General features: G+C 37.8%; 1 protein-coding gene across 1 annotated transcript in view; it reads left to right on the top strand.

The window, feature by feature from the left end:
* Window positions 1–243: 243 nt before the first annotated feature.
* LOC148203541 (uncharacterized) overlaps window positions 244–25,172 on the top strand; it is a 36,314-nt gene continuing 11,385 nt past the window's right edge. The window contains exon 1 of the mRNA XM_088107644.1: window positions 244–405. Within this exon, the coding sequence (XP_087963770.1) occupies window positions 244–405 (162 nt within the window). The remainder of the gene's footprint in view (window positions 406–25,172) is intronic.

Raw genomic sequence — 25,172 nt, 5'->3', positions numbered from 1 at the left:
GATGGTGGTGTCACGGCGGCCATGGAGGTCACACTTTGGTGTTGGCGACATGAAGAAGATAGATTGGTCGTGAGCGTGGGCGGCGCAATTCTGGGTTTCTCTGTGATTGGGTTTTCTTTCTGCGTTTTAGGGCTCCTCTGCTTCGCGGCTTTTGTGATTGATTTGTAGGTTATGGAAGTGCGGTTGGTTGTGCGACAGTGGAGGGACTCACCCAATGGTGGCAGGCATGATTGATGCCCTATGATGGCTCTCGCGAGTTGTGTTTTGAAGACGGTGATGGCTTTGCACAGGAGGAGGCTCGAAGCTGACGGTGCAGAACTCACGTCTGGTCTCGCGATGGTGGCGGCTTCACGGCGGCATGGAGGTGGTCCGATCAAGATGGTTCACGGTGGAATGGGTTTCATGGTGAGAGTGGTTGGTCGTGGCGGCTAGGGTTTAGGAGTTTAGGCTTTCTATGAAGAAGATGGTGATGTGTAAGGGTGGTGACGTGGCATCTTCTCAATGGTCAGATGTGTGTGTGGAGGATTTCAACATGTGGCATGACTAGTTAGTGGTAGGAGGGGTATGGGTAGGAAAATTTAGGGGTGTAGAAGAAAAGGCTTAGTGTTTAGGCTTGGTTAACAAAAGAGGGGTGCATGTAGGGAAATTTGGGAGGTACAAGGGTAAAGACTGCTTGTTTGGCCCATCTTTACATTATTTTCCAAACAAAATCTGATTTTGGACCTTAATTTGCAATTTGGACCAACAAAGTTTAACTTTCAGCTGCACAATTAAACATTAGAACATCAAAGAATAATTTATGCACTAAAACTCACCTATTACGTCTCTTTAACCCTCAAACCCAACAATTCAACTTCACACAGATTCACTTTAAATCAATCATTTAAGTACAAATATCCCATCAAAAACTTGAACTTTAAAGCATAAATGTGGGCATAAATATGCACACATCACACCCCCACACTTATCCTTTTGCACTCCTGGGCAAAATTAATTAATTCCAAAACTTTGTTCTGGGTCATTTTTTCCATATTTGCATTTGGATCAAAAGAATTTACAACACCATACATAGATCAATCATCTAGACATTACTTTGTCATGGACATGCAAATGAAATTGTTTTATTCTTCACACATGAGTTAACCTTTTGAATTCCCAAGAAAATCAAATATGAAAGATAACACTCATGTAAAAATGTATCTATTTCTCTCCAACTCTCTCAAGTGTTTTTGGCTTGTGTTTACACTCAAAATACCCATGTAAGTAGACACCCTTGATTTTTAGCAAGATTCTAACATTCACACACTTCAGAAAACTTGCAATTATTGATCATGAGGGCTTTTTAAAGGTTATATTGAAGCCAAGGCAATGGTAGGAAATTATCTTGGAATTTTTGAGTTTTTGAAATTGATATAGAGAGAGTAATGATACTTGATTTCAAAAACAAATCTATTTCTTGCTCTTTTAAGGAAGATTTATTTTTCTTTCTCTTTTTTTTTTTCTTTTCTTTTCTTTCTCCCCCTTTATTTTTCCTTCTTAAAACTCCAACTTTTCATCTTCCTTTTTTCCCTTTTTATTATTATGTGGGTGAGGTACTCACCTGATAATAGTTGAAAAACTATTATTTTTATACTTAAAATTGAACTCATGATTTTGTTGAATTGTTGGAAATAAGAGAGTTGAATGTGAATTTAATGGTTTTGCGCTAGATTCCCTTGATTTTGTAGGCTAATTGAATGGTTTGAAAGAAGAGTTGAAGTACCGAATGTAGAAAAGTCAACCACTCAACGAATAAAGTCAACCAGTCAAAGTCAACCAGAATGTAGAAAATTCAACCAGAGTACAGAAAAAGTTGCGACCGAGTGGCGCTGAGCAGTAATTTCCGCTGAGCGCCAGTTTCAGGTGCTGAAATCACCGCTGAGGGGCAAAACCAGCAACTAAGGGGAAAAACTAAGGTGCCGCACTTGCCGCTGAGCGGCATTTTTATGGGCTTGGGCCTAATTTTCTATATTTTTTAGAATAGTATATAAGCTTTAGGACGTTCTGGGGTTTGTATCTTTGGCTGGAACGAAGCAGAAACACACTTTTCACCCCTTGGGGGTAGAATTGGAGATGATGACGGCTCTCCTCTTCTCTTTCTCGGGTTTTTCTATCTCTTCCATTCTTTCATTCCATTGTTCATCTAGTTCTTCCATGACGATGGAGAACTAAACATATTTTGTTATTGGGGAATCAATGTAAATCCTTAGAAACTCTCTTGTATGGATTTTTTTCTTCAAGATCATTTTTATGATACATGCTTTCTCTCATTAATTGTTAGAGACATTCTTCTTTGCTCAAATGCTTGTGATATTTTTACTCATGTATGGCATAAATCTTATGATTTGTAAGTATCAGGAGATTTCGTACTCCTAGGGTGGACGATTTGGGGATGTGACAGCTCTCCTCTTCTCTCCCTAGGATTGTTATTGAGAGATATCTTACAAATCACGATCTGGGAAATTCTTCCAATAGTATATTAGCAACCTAGACATATGAGTATGATAGTAGGTTGCCTTTAAGCTTCTGTTCACTATAATGCATGATTAATTGCTAGGGAGACAAGACATTATAAACTAGTGATTATGTTTAGGCTTTCTTCGGCGAGACATTGGGTTTAAAGTAATCTAGAAAGTGGCATTAACATTAACAAAATGAATGATGAATTCCTAAATACAAGAGAGTGGATAGGATGAAATTGATAAACCCCAACAACATATTCATCCATATATTTCAATTCACGTGTTTTGTTTCTTTTTGCCCATTGATGATCACATGCATACATATTTACTTTTCAGTCTTTTGCATTTGAAACTTACAACAATTTGTTCACAAGTCTTAATTAATCAACAAAATCAGACAACTGTCTAGGCCGTGAGTTCTTTGGGAGAATGATACTTGGTCTTACCAGGTTTATTACTTGATACGATTCGGTTACACTTGCCGAGGGTTAACAAGTTTTTGACTCTGTTTTCGGGGATTGAAGATTTGTTCATCAAGTTTTTGGCACCGTTGCCGAGGACTCGTGGTTTAACTAGTCTATCTGTGTGATTTTTGATTAGTTTTGACTTGTTGTGAATTTTTTTTTCTGTTTTTATTTTTCTATTTTATTTTCTGTTTTTCTGTTTTTATTTTCTATTTTTATTCTCTGTTTTTATTTTTCTGTTTTTATTTTCTTTTTTTGTTTTCTGTTTTTATTTTATTTTCTGTTTTTATTTTCTATATTCTTATCTTTTCAATTATATCTTTTGATTATTTCTTCTCTTTTCTATCTTTTTGTGCTAACAAAATTTTTCTAGGGTTTTGTTTCCTTGTGTGTGCAGGGTAATATTTGGACTAGAAGCAAAAAGATTTCTGAACCTCTTCTGGAAGGCCTGAACGAAAGTAGAAGGAGGAGGAGAATTCGAACTTCAAGAGAACGATTCCCTTCTCCTGAGACACTCTTACAACCTTTACCACCAAGGTCTTACGATAACACTGAAAATATGACAGAGGAGAATAATGGTAGACGGACTCTTGCAGATTACACCACTTTGGTTGGCCCTCAACATTTTAATTGTATAGAAAGGCCGAGGGTCAATGCTGCAAACATGGAGGTGAAACCGGCATTGATACAGTTAGTGAAAAGCAATCAGTTTAATGGGCTATCACATGAAAGCTCGTATGAACATCTCACTACTTTCAATGCAATCTGTAACACTGTGAAGATAAATGTAGTGCCCGATGAAGTAATCAAGCTTAGCTTGTTTCCTTTCTCATTGGGACGCAATGCTAAATTATGGTTAAATTCTTTTCTAGAAGGTAGTTTTACAGAATGGGAAGCTGTGGTAGCAAAGTTTTTGAACAAATACTTTCCACAATCTAAAGTCAACAAAGGGAAGCAAGAGATCTCTTCTTTTAGACAAGGCATGGAGGAGACATTAGGTCAAGCATGGGACAGGTACAAAAGTTTATTGAGAAAGACTCCCATGCATGGTTTTGATGAAGCAGCAGTAGTTCTACTTTTCCTTGGAGGTCTTGGTTCACAAACCAAGTTGATGTTAGATGCCTGAGCTGGAGGTAATATTAAATGTAAGACTCCAGAGAAAGCAACAGAATTGATAGAGAACATGGCTGCTATTGACAATGAAATGCATAGTGAAAGAGGAGCTCCTATTCAACAGAAAGGAGTTCTACAATTGCAATCAAATGATGCCTTGCTCGCTCAGAATAAGATTATAACTCAATAGTTGGAGAATCTAACAATGATACTTGCTCAATTGCCGAAGGAATTAAAAATTGTTGCTTAAGTTCAACAACAGATGTGTGAACTATGTGGTGGTGACCATATCAATGGTCAATATGCTTTTCCAGTGGAGGCCCTAGAAGATGTAAATTTCATGAACAATCAATTTCCATACCACCAAGGTAATTTCAACCAAGGGTGGAAACCTCACCCAAGCATGGGTCAAGGTCAGGGACAATCTGGACAAGCTGGGCAATCAGGACAATTTAATAGGCCACAACAACAACCATCATTATGGAAACAAATATGTACACTCATTGAAAAACATACAAAGTTGGAAGAAACTCTTAACCAGTTTATGCAGGTAACCATCTCCAATCATAACAACAATCAAGCATCCATTAGAAATATGGAGATGCAAATCGGACAATTAAATAAGAAGTTGGAAGAAAGGCCCGATAAGAGTTTTGGGGCTAATACTGAGATTAACCCTAGAGAAGAGTGTAAAGTTTTAGTGAGTGTAGATGTTGAAAAAGTTGAGTTAGAGAGAGTAAAGGAAAAAGAAGAGAGAGTGGAGAAAAAAGAGGTGGTTGAGAGATAAGAGAGAAACAAAATTTGTGTGAAGATTGAGAAAGTGAGTAGAAAAAGAAAAGAAAAAAAAAGAGTAAGAGAAAAGAAAATTTGTGTGAATCTTAAGAAAGTGAGAGAAAAGAAAAAGAGGATGAGAGAAAAAAGAAAGAATCATATGAGAAATCTTGTCCTCATTCTAAGAAGTATCATAGGAAAGAGAAGGACTTTGAGCGCTTTAAGGAAATCTTCAAGAAATTGGAGATTAAAGTTCCTGTGATTGAGACATTGCAACAGGTTCCTGGTTTGATCAAATTTTTGAAGAAGTTCAGTAGAAAGAAGAAGAAAAAGAAGATGGAACTTGAGCTTTATTGGGTCAAGCTAAAGACATTAAAAGAGCGCTTGCTGGGAGGCAACCCAGTGATTTAAGAACTTTTGTTTTTGGTTTAGTGATGTAATTATGAACTTTTGTTATTTTTGTTTTAGTTATAAATTTTTTTCTACAGGGTATAGCATCTACTGATGGATGCTAGGTGGTTGAGTATCTATTGAAGGATACTAGGTTTGTTACACCTACTGATGGGAGTTGGTAAGAAAGATTTGCACCAACTGATGGGTGTTGGTGGATTTTCGGTCAGGCTCATGACGTTAAACAAGCACTACCTGGGAGCCAACCCAGTTGATTTACTATATTTTGTTTGTTTTGATTTTGCTTTAGTTGCATGTTTAGAGATTGAGGAGCTGAGATATCATCTACTGATGGATGCTATCAGCACTAGAGCAGGATCTTTTCTATCTTTGGTTTTGTAAAATTGAACTTATTTGCTTCTGTTTTTAGAATAGGGTTTGATGTACTCAATTTGAATTTTATTTGTTATGATGGTTTGCTTATGACTTATTGCATGATGAGTATTGCTTGATGATGTTTGGATCTTGATTGATGATTGAGAATGTGCACAATATATGCTTATACAGGTGGTTCACAAGCTTTGTGAACAAATGCAAGATGTTGTGATTGTGATTATGATTCTAAGCAGGATGTTATATGTGGAATGTGAATGAGCTTATATGTGAGGTTTTGAGCTCCAGAGTTGCTGTGATTGAATGCTATTACTTTGAAAGCATGAATGACTTTGCCCAGGTTTGCTATGATTGAATCATTTGCTTGTTTGCATCATATGATCAAGGCCATTTATTGGAAACCCTTTTTGTTAGCGAAATGCATGAATTTAGCCCAATTAAACAGAACACAATGTGTTCTATCCTTTGGACCCTTAGCCATGAACATAATTTGAAAACCCTTTTGAAAAACTTTACCTTGAGTTAAGATGAAAATATTTTGTGGTATTGATAAATGTTCAAGTTTGGGGTTGTTGGAAAATAAAAAGGGAAAATAAAAAAGCATTGAGCCAAAAGTTAAGCATGTGAAAAGAAAAAGAAAAAGAAAAAAAAAGCTCAATACAAAAGAAAGTTGGGAACAATCAAGAATGGTTGTGTTTAGATGATTCTCTTAACTCAAGGGTTTTGTGATCCAAAAAAACCAATTGTTATTGTTAGCCCAACCACATTATAAGCCATTGAAAAGTCCTTATGATGATGTTTGCTTGTAAGTGTTTTTGATTATGGTTAAATGAAAGGCAAAGTTGATTCATGTGACATTGTAATAGTAAAGTGAATGAGTGAATATCTCCTATACACTTGTGTGTTTGAGTGAAAGACTTTATCTAGTGAGGATATATTCCATGAACACATAAGAACATCTTTGCTTAGTTAATTGATCATTCATGAAAATAGCATTTGTTGAATAGTATGAGTTTGAGTGATTACTAAAAGCATGTGCACATCTTGATTGAAGTCTTGATGATGAGCTAAATTAAGTATTTACTTGTCTTGAAAGAAGGATTTTTGAATGTGGTGAACCCTTGTATGGATTGGTGGAAAATTGAGTTACATCTTATTTGCTTGAGGACAAGTAAAGTTCTAAGTTTGGGGTTGTGATAACAGTTGAAAAACTGTTATTTTTATACTTAAAATTGACGTCAATTACAACCTTTATGACTTAGAAATTACCTTGAACTCATGATTTTGTTGAATTGTTGGAAATAAGAGAGTTGAAGGTGAATTTATTGGTTTTACGCTAGATTCCCTTGATTTTGTAGGCTAATTGAATGGTTTGAAAGAAGAGTTGAAGTACCGAATGATTGGTATGCAGAAAAGTCAACCAGAGTGCAGAAAAAGTTGTGACCGAGTGGCGCTGAGCGGTAATTTCCGCTGAGCGTCAGTTTTCAGGTGCCGAAATCACCGCTGAAGGGCAAAAGCAGCAGCTGAGGGGAAACACTGAGGTGTCGCACTTGCCGCTGAACGACACTTTTATGAGCTTGGGCCTAATTTTCTGTATTTTTTAGAATAGTATATAAGCTTTAGGACGTTCTAGGGTTTGTATCTTTGGCTGGAACGAAGCAGAAACACAATTTTCACCCCTTGGGGGTAGAATTGGAGATGGTGACGGCTCTCCTCTTTTCTTTCTCGGGTTTTTCTATCTCTTCCATTCTTTCATTCCATTGCTCATCTAGTTCTTCCATGACGATGGAGAACTAAACATATTTTGTTATCGGGGAATCAATGTAAATCCTTAGAAACTCTCTTGTATGGAATTTTTTCTTCAAGATCATTTTTATGATACATGCTTTCTTTCATTAATTGTTAGAGATATTCTTCTTTGCTCAAATGCTTGTGATATTTTTACTCATGTATGGCATAAATCTTATGATTTGTAAGTATCAGGAGATTTCATACTCCTAGGGTTGGACGATTTGGCGATGTGACAGCTCTCCTCTTCTCTCCCTATGATTGTTATTGAGAGATATCTTACAAATCACGATATGGGAATTCTTCCAACAGTATATTACAAACCTAGACATAGGAGTATGATAGTTGGTTGCCTTTAAGCTTCTGTTCACTATAATGCATGATTAATTTTTAGGGAAACAAGACATTGTAAACTAGTGATTATGTTTAGGCTTTTTTCGCCGAGACATCGGGTTTAAAGTAATTTAGAAAGTGGAATTAACATTAATGAAAAGAATGATGAATTCCTAAATATAAGAGAGTGGATAGGATGAAATTGATAAACCCCAACAACATATTCATCCATATATTTCATTTCACGTGTTTTGTTTCTTCTTGCCCATTGATCATCACATGCATACATATTTACTTTTCAGTCTTTTGCATTTGAAACTTACAAGAATTTGTTCACAAGTCTTAATTAATCAACAAAATCACACAATTGTCTAGGCCGTGAGTGCTTTGGGAGAACGATACTTGGTCTTACCAGGTTTATTACTTGATACGATTCGGTTACACTTGCCGAGGGTTAACAAGTTTTTGACTCCATTTTCGGGGGTTGAAGATTTGTTCATCATCACCCACACACTTATTCATCACTTACTTCTAACAAAATCCATTACTCCTTTTTTCCTAAGGTAGGAACATATGATTTTTCCTTCTTTTCTCATTTGACAATGAATAAAAACAAGAAAAAATGGACTTAAGGCTCAAAGGGGTTTCCAATGGTTTAATGTTAGGACAAGTTTATTTGGCCAAGTAGCTAAAACAAGAAATGCCTTAATCATGTCAAATCATGCATATTCACCTCAGTTCCACAACACAGAATCAAGCTAACTATTAGAGTATCAACAAAACATGGTCAAATCACTCATGAAAAATAGGTATGGCACATGGTGGTCCATCCTTAACATTAAGCTCAAAACTCACATGGTTCAAATTTCTTTCACAAAAGATTTAATCAAGAATTTCTCAAGTCAACTCAATCAGCAAATCATAGAAGCAATCCACTCATATCAACATAACTCATTTTTCTCTTGAATTCATGATCAATCTAGTTACTGATTCAAACTCTCAAATCCAATGCAAATATTTATTAAAAAAACAAAATAAAATAGGGAACAAAGTTAATTGTTTCCCCACACCCCCACACTTAAATTATGCATATTGCTCAATGTATACCTTATATATGGAATGCACAGAAAAAGTATGAGGGAACTTACCTCCTTCATGGTGGAAGGAATGCTAGTAGGACTTCATTGGAAAAGTCATCCTGGATCGAAATGTTATCTTTTCCCTTTTCACTCCTACTAAGATGGTCAACTACTAAATTATGTGCCCCACTTCTGTCCTGAATAGGAGTCAACTTGTCCTTCTCGTTCTTGACCATTGTGATTCCATATTTCTTGGGAACCACATGTATAGGGCCCACCCAAGTGCTGTCAGAATTTTGAGTATATAATACCTGTTCGTAGCAACTTGGTGTCCTCTTTCTTTACAACCCCCATCAGTTGAGGATTCAGTCTTCCTTGAGGCTGTATCACTGGTTTAGCATCCTCCTCCAAAAGTATTTTATGCATGCAAAAAGAAGGGCTAATACCAAGAATATCTGCTAAATTCCAGCCTATTGCTTTCTTGTGGTCTCTGATAACCTATAATAGCTATTTTTCCTGCTCATCAGTAAGCAATGCAGACATAATAACAGGGAGTTCCTCATCCCCCTCAAGACAAGCATATTTCAAATGGGATGGTAAAGGTTTCAACTCCAAAACGGGTGGTTGTACCATAGAGGACAACATCTTACTGCCTAAGGTAATCTTAGCCACCTCAACATCACACTCGGACGCCATAGAGGTATCATCTATTAATACCACGTCCTCAATATCACCTGCTTTACAGTTTCCTTTTTCATCCACAATTAGGCACGACATATTTGAAAAATAAAAATTGTTTACAACATCACTTGATAAGTCAATACAAAACAAAGAATGATCTTTATTCGGGTGCTTCCATGCTTCGAACATGCTGAACCACACCTTCTCTTCTCCTATTGATAACAGTTGAAAAAATGTTATTTTCATGCTTAAAATTGATACTAAAAGCAACCTTTAACACTCAAAAATTAGCTTGGAATCATGCTTTTGTTCATATTTTTGGAAATAAGAGACCTGAACAGGTTTATGCTTGATTTCAGTGTTTTATGCAGGTTTTAAGGTGAATTTGATGAAATAAGTCGAGAAGGATAGAGATCGAATCAGAAAAGAACTCAAAAAGTGCAAAAGAAGGGAAGCCGCAAGTACCGCTCAGCGCCAGTTTACCGCTGGCGGCACTAATGAACTCCTGTCAGCTCCGTTGAGGGGTGAAAATGCCGCTGAGGGGGAAGAATTCAACACACGCACTTACCGCTGAGCGGCATTATTTTGGGCTTAGGCCTACTTTTCTGTAATATTTCGAATAGTATATAAGCTTTTGGACTTCCTAGGGTTTGTATCTTTGGCTGAGAGGAAGCAGAAACACACTTTTCACCCCTTGGGGGTAGATTGGGAGATGGTGACGGCTCTCCTCTTCTCTCTTTCTAGGGTTTTTATATCTCTTCCATTCTTTCATTATTGTTCATCTAGTTACATCATGAATATGGTGAACTAAACTCTCCTTGGTCTTGGGGAATCAATGTAATATTTTGAAGCTCTCATATATGGAATTTTGGGTATAAACATCATATTTATGATACATGCTTTCTTTCATCATTAGTTAGGGTTTTTCCTCTTTGCTCAAAGCATGCATTGTTTAACTCATTCGATGTCATGATTATTGATTTTGTCGATATGGACACATACGGGGAAATCTAGATCCGGGGAAATTCTCCCAATAGCATATTGCCTAGACATAGGGATATGAGGGTTGGTTGCTTTTAAGCTTTTGTGCTTCAGAATTAATTATTAGGGATGTGATAACAGTTGAAAAACTGTTATTTTCATGCTTAAAATTGATACTAAAAGCAACCTTTAACACTTAGAAACTAGCTTGAAATCATGCTTTTGGTTATATTTTCAGAAATAAGAGAGTTGGACAGGTTTATGCTTGATTTCAGTGTTTTTATGCAGGTTTTAAGGTGAATTTGGTGAAAGAAGTGAAGAAGGATAGAGATGGAATCAGAAAAGACATCAAAAAGTGCAAAAGGAGAAGCCGCAACTGCCGCTCAGCGGCAGTTTACCGCTGAGCGGCACTCAGGCAGTCACGTTGGCTCCGCTGAGGGGTGAAAAGGCCGCTGAGGGGAGAAAAACAACTCACACACTTACCGTTGAGCGGTAGTTTACCGCTGAGCGGTAGTTTACCGCTGAGTGGCACTATTTTGGGCTTGGGCCTAATTTTCTGTAATTTTAGAATAGTATATAAGCTTTAGGACGTCCTAGGGTTTGTATCTTTGGTTGAGACGAAGCAAACACTCACTTTTCCACCCCTTGAAGGAAGATCTTGGATGCTCAGGCCACCTCCTCCTCTTTCTAGGGTTCTATCTTTCATTCTTTCATTATTGTTCATCTAGTTTCACCATGAATATGGTGAACTAAACCTTGTATTGTTGTTGGAGAATCAATGTAGTCTTGTGAAACTCTCATATATGGAATTTGTTTTAACATCTTATATGAAGATATATGTTTTCTTTCATCTTTAGCTAGGATTTTTCCTCTTTGCTTATTGCTTGCTTTGTTTAACTCATTCATTTCCATGATTATTGATTTTGTCGATACGGGAACGTACGGGGAAGTCTAGATCCGGGGAATTTCTCCCAATAGCATATTGGTTGCCTTTAAGCTCCTGCACTTCAGAACTAATTACTAGGAATGCTAGGAATTGTATGAACTCGTAATTAAGGATAGGCCTTCTTGCAAGGTGATTTAGAGAGTGGCATTAGCAATTGATGATAAGAATGATGAATTCCTAAAAGTATATGAGAGTGGATAAGATGAAATTGATAACCCCAACAACATACTCATCCATTTAATTCATTGAAGTGTTTGTATTCTGTTTTTCTCCATTGATAAAATTCATGCATACATATTTAATTACTGTCTCTTGCATTAAAACCTACAATCAATTTGCTCTTAAGTCTTAAATAATCAACAAATCATATAGCTAAACTAGGCCGTGAGTCCTTTGGGAGAACGATACTTGGTCTTACCGAGTTTATTACTTGATACGATTCGGTCACACTTGCCGATTGTTAAACAAGTTTGTGGCGCCGTTTTTCGGTGTTCATAAATTTGTCATCAAGTTTTTGGCACCGTTGCCGGGGACTCGTGGTTTAACTAGTTCATTTGTGTGATTATTGATTATCTTTGACTTGAATTTTGAATTTTGAATTTCTGTTTTTATTTTTATTTTTATTTTATTTTATTTTTATTTTATTTTATTTTCTGTTTTTATTTTTTGTTTTTATTTTTTGTTTTTATTTTTTCTGTTTTTATTTTATCTTCTTATCTCTTATCTTATATCTTCTTTTATATCTTTTTGTGCAAACCAATTTTTCTAGGGTTTTGTTTTCTTGTGTATGCAGGAAGCAATCCGAACTAGGAGCAAGAAAATTGCAGAACCTCTTCTCGAAGGTTTAGACGAGAGTAGACGGAGGAGAAGAATCCGTACATCTAGAGAACTCTTTCCTCCTCCGAAAACTCTGTTACAACCATCACCACAAGGTTCTGAACATAGCACTGAAAATATGGAGAATAATAATGCCAGAAGAACTCTTGCAGATTACACAAATATAGCTGGACCTCAACACTTTAACAGCATAGCAAGACCAAGGGTCAATGCAGTCAACATGGAGGTTAAGCCAACATTAATTCAACTGGTGAAGAGTAATCAATTTAATGGGTTGTATCACGAAAGCCCATATGAGCACCTCACAACTTTTAATGAGATCTGCAACACGGTGAAAATAAATGGGGTGCCGGATGAAGCAATCAAACTTAGCTTGTTTCCATTCTCACTAGGAGGCAACGCTAAGCTTTGGTCAAATTCTTTTCCAGAAGAAAGTGGTGACCAAGTTCCTAAATAAATACTTTCCACAATCAAAAGTAAATAAAGGAAAGCAAGAGATGTCATCATTCAGGCAAGGCATGGAGGAATCACTGGGGCATGCAAGGGACAGGTATAAAAGCTTATTAAGAAAGACACCTACGCATGGCTTTGATGATGTGCAAGTAGTCGTAATCTTCCTTGGAGGTCTTGGTTCACAAACCAAGATGATGCTTGACGCCTCAGCAGGAGGAAATATCAAATGGAAAACTCCAGAGGAAGCTACATAAATCATTGACAATATGGCTACTAGTGACAATGAGCTCAACAGTGAAAGAGGAGCTCCTATACAACAAAAAGGAGTTTTACAGTTACAAACCCATGATGCCTTGCTAGCACAAAACAAGATACTAACTCAACAACTGGAGACTCTTACAAAAACACTTGCACAACTGCCAAAAGAGTTAAAGACTGTTGCACAGGCTCAATCACAGTTGTGTGGATTATGTGGAGGTGACCATATCAATGGTCAATGCGCTTTTCCAGTAGAAGCATAAGAGGATGTAAACTTCATGGCCAATCAATACCGTTAGGGGAATTTTAATCAAGGGTGGAAACCACACCCAAGCATTGGTCACGGACAAACTGGGCAAGCTGGACAAACTGGGCAATTCAATAACCAACAACAACAACCAACCTTATGGCAACAGATTGCTATACTTAATGAAAGGTCAATAAGGATGGAAGAAACTCTTCATCAGTTCATACAGAAAACTGAGTCTACTCAAAAGAGCACTGAGGCTTCTATTAAGAATTGGGAGACTCAAATGGGTCAGATTACCAAGCAGTTGGAAGAGAGGCCAAACAAAAATTTTGGGGCTAATACTGAGGTTAACCCTAGGGAAGAATGCAAAGTGGTAGAGAGTACAAATGATGAGAGAGTTGAGTTAGAAGAAGGAGAACAAGAAAAAGAAGAGAGAGAAAAGAGAGAAAGAGAGAAAGAAGAGAGAGAAAAAGAAAAAGAGAGAAAAGAGAAAGGAGAGAGAAGAGAGATAGAGAGTAATGATATTTTTCCTTTTCCAATAAATCAAGAGAAGCAATTTGATTTTATAGAATTATTCAAGATGGTGGACAATGATGTACCTTGGAATCAGATACTACAACAAATTGCAGTTTATACTAAACCTGAAGAAGAAGTCTCTACAAAGAAAAGACGTAGAGATGATGATACAAAGAAGTATAAAGCTGTTAAAAAGGAGCCATTTCCTCTAAAGGCAAAAGATCCAGGAGGTTTCTCCATTCCATGCACAATAGGGAAGAAAAGGATAAACAAGGCCTTACTCGATTTAGGATCAAGTGTTAACTTGATACCTTATTCTTTACTAGAGCAGATCGGTGATGTTGATGTGAAGCCTGTAAAAGTTAACTTAGTAATGGCAGATGGATCTTCAAAGGAACCTTATGGAATAGTAGAAGATATTATAGTTTGTGTGGGCAAACTCCAGTTCTTGGTAGACGTTGTGGTGATGGAGATGGAGACTGAAAAGATACCCATTATTCTTGGAAGACCGTTTATGAAAATAGCCAAAGTTATCATTGATGTGAACGAAGGTATAGTGGTGCTCCAAGACAGAGAAGAGAGAGTTGTTGTAGATGTCTTCAAAGAAGAGAGGCAGATGCAGGAGGAAGAAGCTAGTCATAAAGTTGCATTTCAAGATGTACTCATGACTAGCTCTCAAGATGAAAAGCCCAAGGTTAAAGGTAAACATTGTTTATTGTTTCAGGTACCGGAAAAAGAAAAGATTGGAAGAGGAAGGAAAGTTCCTGATGACTGGATGAAAGAACAACTCCAACTAGGTACACCTGTGAGATTCAAAAACAAGTTGTGGGTTGTGAAAGGCTATAAAGAAAAGGATATGATTGAGATAGAGTCTCCATATTCTAGAAGAGTCAAAAGAGTACACCGGAAGCAGCTGAGGAGTTGGTGGAATATGGACATCAACCAGGAAGAAGGAACTTGAACTTTATTGGGTCAAGCTAATGACGTTAAAAGAGCGCTTGCTGGGAGGCAACCCAGTGATTTAAGAACTTTTAATTTTTGGTTTGGTGATGTAATTTTGAACTTTTGAGTATTTTTGTTTTTGTTATAATTTAGTTACAGAGATATAGCATCTACTGAAGGATGCTAGGTGGTTAAGTATCCACTGAAAGATACTAGGTTTGTTACATCTACTGATGGGTGTTGGTAAGAAAGCTTTGCACCTACTGATGGGTGTTGGTGGATTTTGGGTCAGGCTCGTGACGTTAAACAAGCGCTACCTGGGAGGCAACCCAGTTGATTGATTATATTTTTTGTTTGTTTTGCTGTAGTTGCATAATAGGATTTTGCATGAGTAATCTGAACATGTTATTGCAGGGAGTAAGTGAGAGGCATGGGTAGGAGGCACCTAGGTTAAGCTAGGAAGAAGAAGAGCATTTCCTGAAAGTGCCGCTGAGCGGTAGTGTCGCAGATTGGGCTTAGGTTGCCCCTAAGCGGAACCCGAGCCCATTAGGGTATTTTTATACCCTAAGTTGCGCCTTAGTTTATCTTTTCAGATTTTTCTCTACACACACACTCCTACATACTTTTTCAAAAGGTTCTCTACAACTTTTCCCTCATCCCTCTTGAGAAAATCTCTCTTTCACTCATTTTATCACTAGCTTTCCATCTAAGTTTGGGGTAGGAAGAGAGAGCATCATAGCTTGAAAGCATTCTCAGTTCATCTAGCATCTCCACCCAAGTAAGTCAAACATTTTTCATTCTAGGGTTCTTGAATGTGAATTTGATTGTTAAAGCATGAATCTTTAGGGGTTTTGATTTCTATGCATGATTTGATGATTTAATTGAGGTTTGAACCGATTGAACTGAATGAGTTTGATCTGGACAACTGAAAATTGCATGTGGGTGGAGTTAGGACAGGTTAAAAACGAAGTTTTCAAAAATCTGCAGAGTCACCGCTCAGGGGTAAATTGCCGCTGAGCGGCACTCTGACAGACATTAGATTTTTGTTGAATTGCTGCACTGGTGGCGCTGAGGGGTGATTTTTTACCCTCAGCGGTGGTTTAGCTTCAAAATATGGTGTTGTTTGTGTGTTACTAATGAATTACAACAATTTTTGGTGGTTTTGTATTTGTGTTTGATGTAGGAATGACATCCTCTTCAGGCAAAAGAATAAAGACCATGGCATCCAAAAGAAAAGAAAAGGAACTAGAACAACCCTATTCTAATAGGTTCCTATCTTGCAAACATGAGAAGCATTTCAAGGTGGTCCAAGATAGGAGGCTATTGATGGAGAGAAAGGTTGGAATGATACCTAACTTTGCTCCTCAATTTGGAGAGCAATTGTTAGGGAATGATTGGGGGAAGCTAGCCACATACCCTACACCTGCCAATATAGCTGTCGTAAAAGAATTCTACACTAATGCAAGAAAGATTGGTGATTATCCAGCTGCGAATTACCTTGGCTATGTCAGAGGCCATGCTATTAGGTATGATCCTGATTCCATCAACAACTTCTTGGATACTGTGTGGGCTGGTGAGCAGTGCCAATTTGCTCTCTGTATGGAAGAAGGCGCAAATTTTGATGATATGGAGAGAGTTTTATGTGTACCTGGAGGACATTTTCAAAGGAATAGAACTGGCTCTGTAGTGAACATTAGGAGTACTGATTTAACTCCTCTTGCAAAATACTGGATGGCTTTTTTTCATGCCAACATCCAACCATGTTCTCATGTGTCAGACATTACTCTTAGCAGGGCACTCCTCCTTTACTGTGCAATCAGGAACTTGAATGTCAATATTGGACAGGTAATAGCTGATGAGATAAGGGTATGCGCTAACACAACAAACAACAAAGCACCCTTAGGACATCCGTCTTTAATCACACACCTCTGCAAGATAACTGGGGTGGATACTTCAGCTCCACCCTTTGAAAGGCCAAGGAAAGCAATTGATGAGGCTTATTATAGACAATATTGTGGAGGTGAGGAAGCAGCTCAACCAGTTCCACCACGCTGTACTCGCAGAGAAAGAGGGCAAGCATAGAGTCGGGCATCTGCTGAAACACATGAAGCAGAACCTTTTCAAATGAGGGACATGTACATGTCTCTTATAGGTGCACAATTACAGTCTATCCACAGAGGGCAGGTGGCTACTGCAGAGATGATTGTTGGAATGTATGATACACCTCTAGCACACAGGTGGACTATGGAGGAGTTTCATAATGTGGAAGCTTGGCCAGAAGAGCAGGTACAAGGAGGCAGAGCTGAAGCAGCTGAAGTTTCAGCTATGGCGATGGAGGAAGATGTTCTTGAAGCTAATGATGATGATGCATTTGAGGATGCGGAAGATGAGGAAGAAGAGGAGGATACAGATGACAGCTCAGATTGATGAGGAGCTGAGATAGCATTTACTGATGAATGCTATCATAACTAGAGCAGAACTTATGCTTTTGTTTGGTTTTGTGTTCTGAACTTACTTACTTATGTTTTTAGAATAGGGTTTGATGTACTCAATTGAAAACTTTGTCTGTTATGATGGTTTTCTTGTGATTGTGATTGTTTGATAAAGTAATGCTCTATGATGCTTTGATATTGATTGATGTGGATATGTACATTATATGCTTATACAGGTGATTCACAAGCTTTGTGAACAAATGCATGATGTTGTGATTGTGATTGTGATATTAAGCAGGATGTTTATGTCAAATGTGAATGAGCTTATGTGTGAGGTTTTGAGCTCCAGAGTTTGTGTGAATGAATACTATTCTTTTGGAAGCATAAATGACTTTGCCCAGGTTTTCTATGATTGAATTACTTGCTTGTTTGCATCATATGATCAAGGCCATTTGTTGATAACCCTTCTATTAGCCAAATTCATAAATTTAGCCCACTAAAAGAGAACATTATGTGTTCTATCCTTTGAACCTCTAGCCTTGAACATGATTTGAAAACCCTTGTCGAAAAGATTTATCTTGAGTTAAGTAGAAAATATTTTGTGGTATTGCCAAATGTTCAAGTTTGGGGTTGTTGGAAAATAGAAAGAGAAATTGAAAGCATTGAGCTAAGAGCTAATAATTAAGTATTTGAAAAGAAAAAGAAAAAGAGAAAGAAAAGAAAAGAAAAAGCAAAGCTCAATGCAAAAGAAAGTTGGGAATAAATAAGAATGACGGTGTTTATATGTTTCTCTTAACTCAAGGGTTTTGTGATCTAGAAAAACCAATTTTCTTGTTAGCCCAGCCACGTTATAAGCCATAGAAAAGTCCTTGTGATGATGCTTGTTGGTAAGTGTTTTTGATTGTGGTTAAATGAAAGGCAAAGTTGATTCATGTGACATTGTGATAGTAGAGTGAATGAGTGATTACCTCTTATACACTTGTGTTTGAGTGAAACACTTTACCTAGTGAGGAAATATTCATTGAGCACATGAACATCCATGTTTAGTTGATTGATCATTCATGAAAATAGCATTTGTTGGATATTAAGTGACTTTGTGAACACCAAAGCATGTGCATGTCTTGATTGAAATCTTTGTCATGAGTTTGATTGAAGTCTTTACTTATCTTGAAAAGAAGATTTTTGAATGAGTGAACCATTATAAGGATTGGTAGAAGATTGAGTTACATCTTATTTACTTGAGGACAAGCAAAGTTCTAAGTTTGGGGTTATGATAACAGTTGAAAAACTGTTATTTTCATGCTTAAAATTGATACTAAAAGCAACCTTTAACACTTAGAAACTAGCTTGAAATCATACTTTTGGTTATATTTTTAGAAATAAGAGAGCTAGACAGGTTTATGCTTGCTTTCAGTGTTTTTAGCAGGTTTAAGGTGAATTTGGTGAAAGAACTGAAGAAGTATAGAGATGGAATCAGAAAAGACATAAAAAAATTGCAAAAGGAGAAGGCGTAATTACCGCTCAGCGGCAGTTTACCGCTGAGCGGCACTCAGAAACCCACATTGGCTCCGTTGAGGTGTGAAAATGCCGTTGAGGGGAGGAAAACAACTCACGCACTTACCGCTGAGCGGTAGTTTACCGCTGAGCGGCACTATTTTGGGCTTGGGCCTAATTTTCTGTAATTTTAGAATAGTATATAAGCTTTAGGACGTCCTAGGGTTTGTATCTTTGGCAGAGACGAAGCAAACACTCTCTTTTCCACCCCTTGAAGGAAGATCTTGGATGCTCAGGCTACCTTCTCCTCTTTCTAGGGTTCTATCTTTCTTTCATCCATTATTGTTCATCTAGTTTCACCATGAATATGGTGAACTAAACCTTGTATTGTTGTTGGGGAATCAATGTAGTCTTGTGAAACTCTCATATATGGAATTTGTGTTTTAACGTCTTATATTAAGATATATGCTTTCTTTCATCTTTAGTTAGGGTTTTTCCTCTTTGCTTATTGCTTGCTTTGTTTAACTCATTCATTGCCATGATTATTGATTTTGTCAATACGGGAACGTACGGGGAAATCTAGATCCGGGGAATTTCTCCCAATAGCATATTGGTTGCCTTTAAGCTCCTGCACTTTAGAACTAATTACTAGGAATGCTAGGAATTGTATGAACTCGTAATTAAGGATAGGCCTTCTTGCAAGGTGATTTAGAGAGTGGCATTACCATTGATGAAAAGAATGATGAATTCCTAAAAATATATGAGAGTGGATAAGATGAAATTGATAACCCCAACAATATACTCATCCATCTAATTCATTGAAGTGTTTGTATTTTGTTTTTCTCCATTGATCAAATTCATGCATACATATTTAATTATTGTCTCTTGCATTTAAACCTACAATCAATTTGTTCTTAAGTCTTAAATAATCAACAAATCATATAGCTAAACTAGGCCGTGAGTCCTTTGGGAGAACGATACTTGGTCTTACCGAGTTTATTACTTGATACGATTCGGTCACACTTGCCGAGGGTTAAACAAGTTTTTGGCGCCGTTTTTCGGTGTTCATAAATTTGTCATCACACAGAAACACACTTTCACCCCTTGTGGGTAGATTTGGAGATTGTGATGGCTATCCTCTTCTCTTTCTAGGGTTTTTCTATCTCTTCCATTCTTTCATTCCATTGTTCATCTAGTTCTTCCATGACGATGGAGAACTAAACCTTATTTGTTGTTGGGAAAGATGTAACCTCTTAAACTCTCATGTATTGAATTGATTCTTGATTATATATGCTTTACTTCATTAATTGTTAGGGTTTTTCTCTATACTCTATGCATGCTTTGTTTAACTCATTCAATTGCATGATCTTTCATTTTGTCGATATTGAGTATAGGTTTCAAAAACTTGATGACAAATTTATGAACACCGAAAAACGGCGCCAAAAACTTATTTAACCCTCGGCAAGTGTGAACGAATCGTATCAAGTAATAAACTCGGTAAGACCAAGTATCGTTCTCCCAAAGGACTCACAGCCTTGTTAGTTATATGATTTGTTAATTATTTAAGACTTGTGAACAATTGATTATAGGTTTCAAATGCAAAAGACAATAAATAAACATGTATGCATGAGTTTGATCAATGGAAAAGATGAACACAAACACTTGAACCAATTAGATGGATGAGTATGTGATGACAAATTTATGAACACCGAAAAACGACGCCACAAACTTGTTTAACAATCGGCAAGTGTGACCGAATCGTATCAAGTAATAAAACTAGGTAAGACCAAGTATCGTTTTCCCAAAGGACTCACGACCTAGTTAGCTATATGATTTGTTGAATATTTAAGACTTAAGAACAAATTGATTGTAGGTTTAAATGCAAGAGACAGTAATTAAATATGTATGCATGAATTTGATCAATGGAGAAAAACAGAATACAAACACTTCAATGAATTAGATGGATGAGTATATTGTTGGGGTTATCACACTAGTGCAGAAAGGGGTTTTAACGTCTCCCAATAGATGTCCGTCCACAAAAGCCCCAACGTATATAATTGACCGGTGGCATATTAGTAAATAAGTGGAACTGTAGACGTCCGTCCTGGATCGAGCCGGACGTCTATAAGATTATAGACGTCCAGCGTTGCCAAACGGACGTTTAATAGGGTGAACAATTGAACCCCTGTCAGCCTCTGAACGTCCTTCCTTGATCAAGACGGACGTTTATAATGTTATGAACGTCCGTCCTTGGTGACGGACGTTTATAGGCTGAACAAGTGAACACGTGTCAGCCCTTTGAACGTCCGTCCTTGGTCGAGACGGACGTTTATAATGTTCTGAACGTCCGTCCTTGGTAACAGACGTTTAATAGGCTGAACAAGTGAACACGTGTCAGCCCTTTGAACGTCCGTCCCTTGTCTAGACGAACGTTTATAATGTTATGAACGTCTGTCCTGGGTGACAGACGTTTAATAGGCTGAACTACTAAACACCTATCAGCTCTTTGAACGTCCGTCCTTGCCCGAGACGGACGTTTATAATGTTCTGAACGTCCGTCCTTGGTAACGGACGTTTAATAGGCTGAACAAGTGAACACGTGTCAGCCATTTGAACGTCCGTCCCTTGTCGAGACGAACGTTTATAATGTTATGAACGTCCGTCCTAGGTGACGGACGTTTAATAGGCTGAATTAGTAAACACCTATCAGCTCTTTAAACGTCCGTCCTTGCCCGCGACGGACGTTTATACTTGATTGAACGTCCGTCCCATGTGACAGACGTTTAATACGCAGACAACTGAACGTTTATAAGGTGAACAGTGAAAACCATGTGTTACCTTTGAACGTCCGTCCTTGGCCGAGACGGACGTTTATACTTGAGTGAACGTCCGTCCTAAGTGACGGACGTTTATTAGGCTGAACAGTGAAAATCCATGTGCAGCCTTTGAACGTCCGTCCCTGGCCGAGACGGACGTTTATACTTGAGTGAACGTCCGTCCTAAGTGACGGACGTTTATTAGGCTGAACAGTGAAAACGATGTGCAGCCTTTGAACGTCCGTCCCTGGTCGAGACGGACGTTTATACTTCAGCGAACGTCCGTCCTAGGAGACGGACGTTAAAAGGCTGAACGTTTATAGCTGAACGTTTTCAAGTACCTGATGGACAAATTTGTAAGCACCAAAATATGATGTCACAAACTTGTTTCACAATCGGCAAGTATGACCGAATCGTTCAAGTAATAAAACTTGGTAAGACCAAGTATCGTTCTTCCCAAAGGACTCACGGCCTAGTTTAGTTATGTGATTTCTTGATTAGCTAAGACTTAAGAAAACAATGATTGAAATTTTAATATGCAAGACGAAAATAAACATGTATGCATGAATTGATCAATGGCAAAGACATAAGATAAACACTTTCAATGGATTAAATGAATGAATATGTTGTTGGGGGTCAATTTCATCTCATCCACTCTCATATATTTTAGGAATTCCTCTTTCAAATCATCATTGTTAATGCCACTCTCTAATGTACCATTCTAGATGGCTTCTCCCTAATCAAATAGTTCATACAATTCCTAGCATTCCTAATGATTAGTTCATGAGTGCAGGAGCTTAAGGCAACCAATATAATGTTGTCAGTAAAATATTGGGAGAAATTCCCCGGATCTAGATTTCCCCGTACGTGTCCGTATCAACAAAACCAATAATCATGCATTAGAATGAGTTAAACAATGCAAGCATTGAGCAAAGAGGAAAAACCCTAACTAATGATGAAAAGAAAGCATATGTCTTAATTCAAAGATGTATTCAACAAATCCATATATGAGAGCTTCAAGAGATTACATTGATTCCCCAACAAACATACAAGGTTTAGTTCACCATATTCATGGTGAACCTAGATGAATAACAATGAAAGTATGAAAGAATAAACCCAATAAAGTGGAAGAGGTAGCCTGAGCATCCAAGATCCTCCTTCAAAGGGGTGGAAGAGAGAGTGTTTGCCTCGTTTCTGCCAAAGATCCCTAACTAAAGGACGTGCAAGCCCTTATATACTAATCTAGAGTTACAAAAGATTACAAAAGCCCAAGCCCAAAAAGTGCCGCTCAGCGCCATTTACCGCTCAGCGGTGGTTACGCGTCTTCTTTCTTCCCCTCAGCGGCCATTTGCCCCTCAGCGGTTCCAACGCCACCTCTTGAGTGCCGCTCAGCGGTAGTTTGCCGCTGAGCGGTGCCTTCGACTTCTCCTTTTTGCACTCTTTCTTGTCTTTTCTAATGTCCTCTCTCTCATTCTTGACTTCTTTCACCAAATTCACCTCAAAACCTGCACAAAAACACTCAAATCAAGCATAAACCTGTCCAGCTCTCTTATTTCTGAAAATATAAACAAAATGCATGATTTCAAGCTAGTTTCTAAGTCTAAAGGTTGCTTTTAGTATCACTTTTAAGCATGAAAATAACAGTTTTTCAACTGTTATCACAACCCCAAACTTAGAACTTTGCTTGTCCTCAAGCAAATAAAATGTAACTCCATCTCCAACCAATTCATATGATGGTTCACTCATTCAAAATCCTCTTTTCAAGATAAGTAATAACTTCACTCAAACTTATGACCAAGAGTTAATTCAAGATGTGCACATGCTTTAGTGTTCACAAAGTCATTTAAGTTCCAACAAATGCTATTTTTCATGAATGATCAATCAATTAAGCATGGATGTTCATGTGCTTATGGAATCTTTCCTCACTAGGTAAAGTGTTTCACTCAACACACAAGTGTATAAGAGGTAAAGTATTTCACTCATTCACTCCACTATCACAATGTCACATGAATCAACTTTGCCTTTCATTTAACCACAATCAAATACATTCACAAGCATGCATCATCACAAGGACTTTTCAATGGCTTATAATGTGGTTGGGCTAACAAGAAAATTGGTTTTTCTGGATCACAAAATCCTTGAGTTAAGAGAATCATAACAACACAATCTTCTTATTCATTCCCAACTTTCTTTTGCCTTTGCTTTTGCATTTGCATTGAGCTTTGCTTCTTTTTCTTTTCTTTTCTTTGCATATTTTTACTTTTTAGCTGTTAGCTCAATGTTTTTTTCCTTTTTCATGTTTCCCCAATAACCCCAAACTTGAACATTTAACAATACCACACAAGATCTTCTACTTAACTCAAGGTAAAGATTTTCAATCAAGGGTGTTCAGTGTATATTTAAGGCTAAGGGTTCAAAGGATAGAACACAACGTGTTCTCTTTTAGAAGGCTAACTTTATGAATTTGGCCAATAAAAGGGTTTCAAAAACACGGCCTTTGATCATATGATGCAAAACAAGCAATTGATTCAATCATAGAAAACCTGGGCAAAGTCATTCATGCTTTCAAAGTAACAACATTCAACAATAACAACTCTGGAGCTCAAAACCTCACATATAAGCTCATTCACATTTGACATGCACATCCTGCTTAATTTCACAATCACAATCATGATATTATGCATTTGTTCACAAAGCTTGTGAATCACCTGTATAAGCATTTAAATGTGCACATCATCTCAACATCAATCAATCAATAAGCATCATTCAATCATTACTTATCACACAATCACAGTTAATAGCAAACCATCATAAGGAACCAGGTGTTCAATAGAGTACATCAACCCTAATCTAAAAACAAAAACAAATAAGTTCAGAAAACTTAAACCACAAAAGCATAATCATATGATAGCATTCATAAGTAAATGCTATCTCAGCTCCTCATCAGTCCGAGCTCTCTGTATCTTCCTCTTCCTCTTCATCATCATCTTCATCAAATGCATCCTCCTCCTCAGCTTCATCTTCTTCCATATCTCTAGCTGAAGCTTCAGCTGCTCCAGCTCCTTCTCCATGTACTGGTTCTTCTGGCCAAGCTACTACATTATGGAATTCATCCATAGTCCACCTGTGTGCTGGAGGGGTATCATACATCCCCACTATCATCTCAGCCGTGGCCACCTGCCCTCTGTGGATGGACTGCAACTGAGCACCTATAAGAGACATATACATGTCCCTCATCTGGAATGGTTCTGCCTCATGAGTATCAGCAGAAGTCCTGCTCTGTGCTGGCCTTCTCTCTCTACGAGCCTGGCGTGGTGGCACTGGCTGGGCTGCCTCCTCACCTCCACAGTACTGTCTGTAATAGGCCTCATCTATAGCTTTTCTTGGCCTCTCAAATGGTGGAACAGAAGTGTCCACCCCAGCTAGCTTGCAAAGGTGAGTGATCAAAGAAGGATGTCCCAGTGGTGCTTTGTTGTTTGAGGTGTTAGCACACACACTAATCTCATCAGCTATCACCTGCCCAATATTAACATTCAAGTTTCTGATAGCACAGTAAATGAAGAGTGCCCTGCTGAGAGTAATATCTGACACATGTGAACATGGCTGAATGTTGGCATGAGAAAATGCCATCCAATACTTTGCAAGAGGAGTCAAATCTGTCCTCCTAATATTAACCACTGAGCCAGATCTATTCCTTTGGAAGTGTCCTCCAGGTATGCACAATACTCTCTCAA

The sequence above is a fragment of the Vigna umbellata genome, chromosome 2, assembly GCF_029865625.1.
Source record: "Vigna umbellata cultivar VRB3 chromosome 2, Vumbellata_1.0, whole genome shotgun sequence".
Classification (NCBI taxonomy): Eukaryota; Viridiplantae; Streptophyta; class Magnoliopsida; order Fabales; family Fabaceae; genus Vigna; species Vigna umbellata.
Note: the sequence above shows the minus strand (reverse complement) of the source record. Positions and strands in the feature narration are given on the sequence as shown.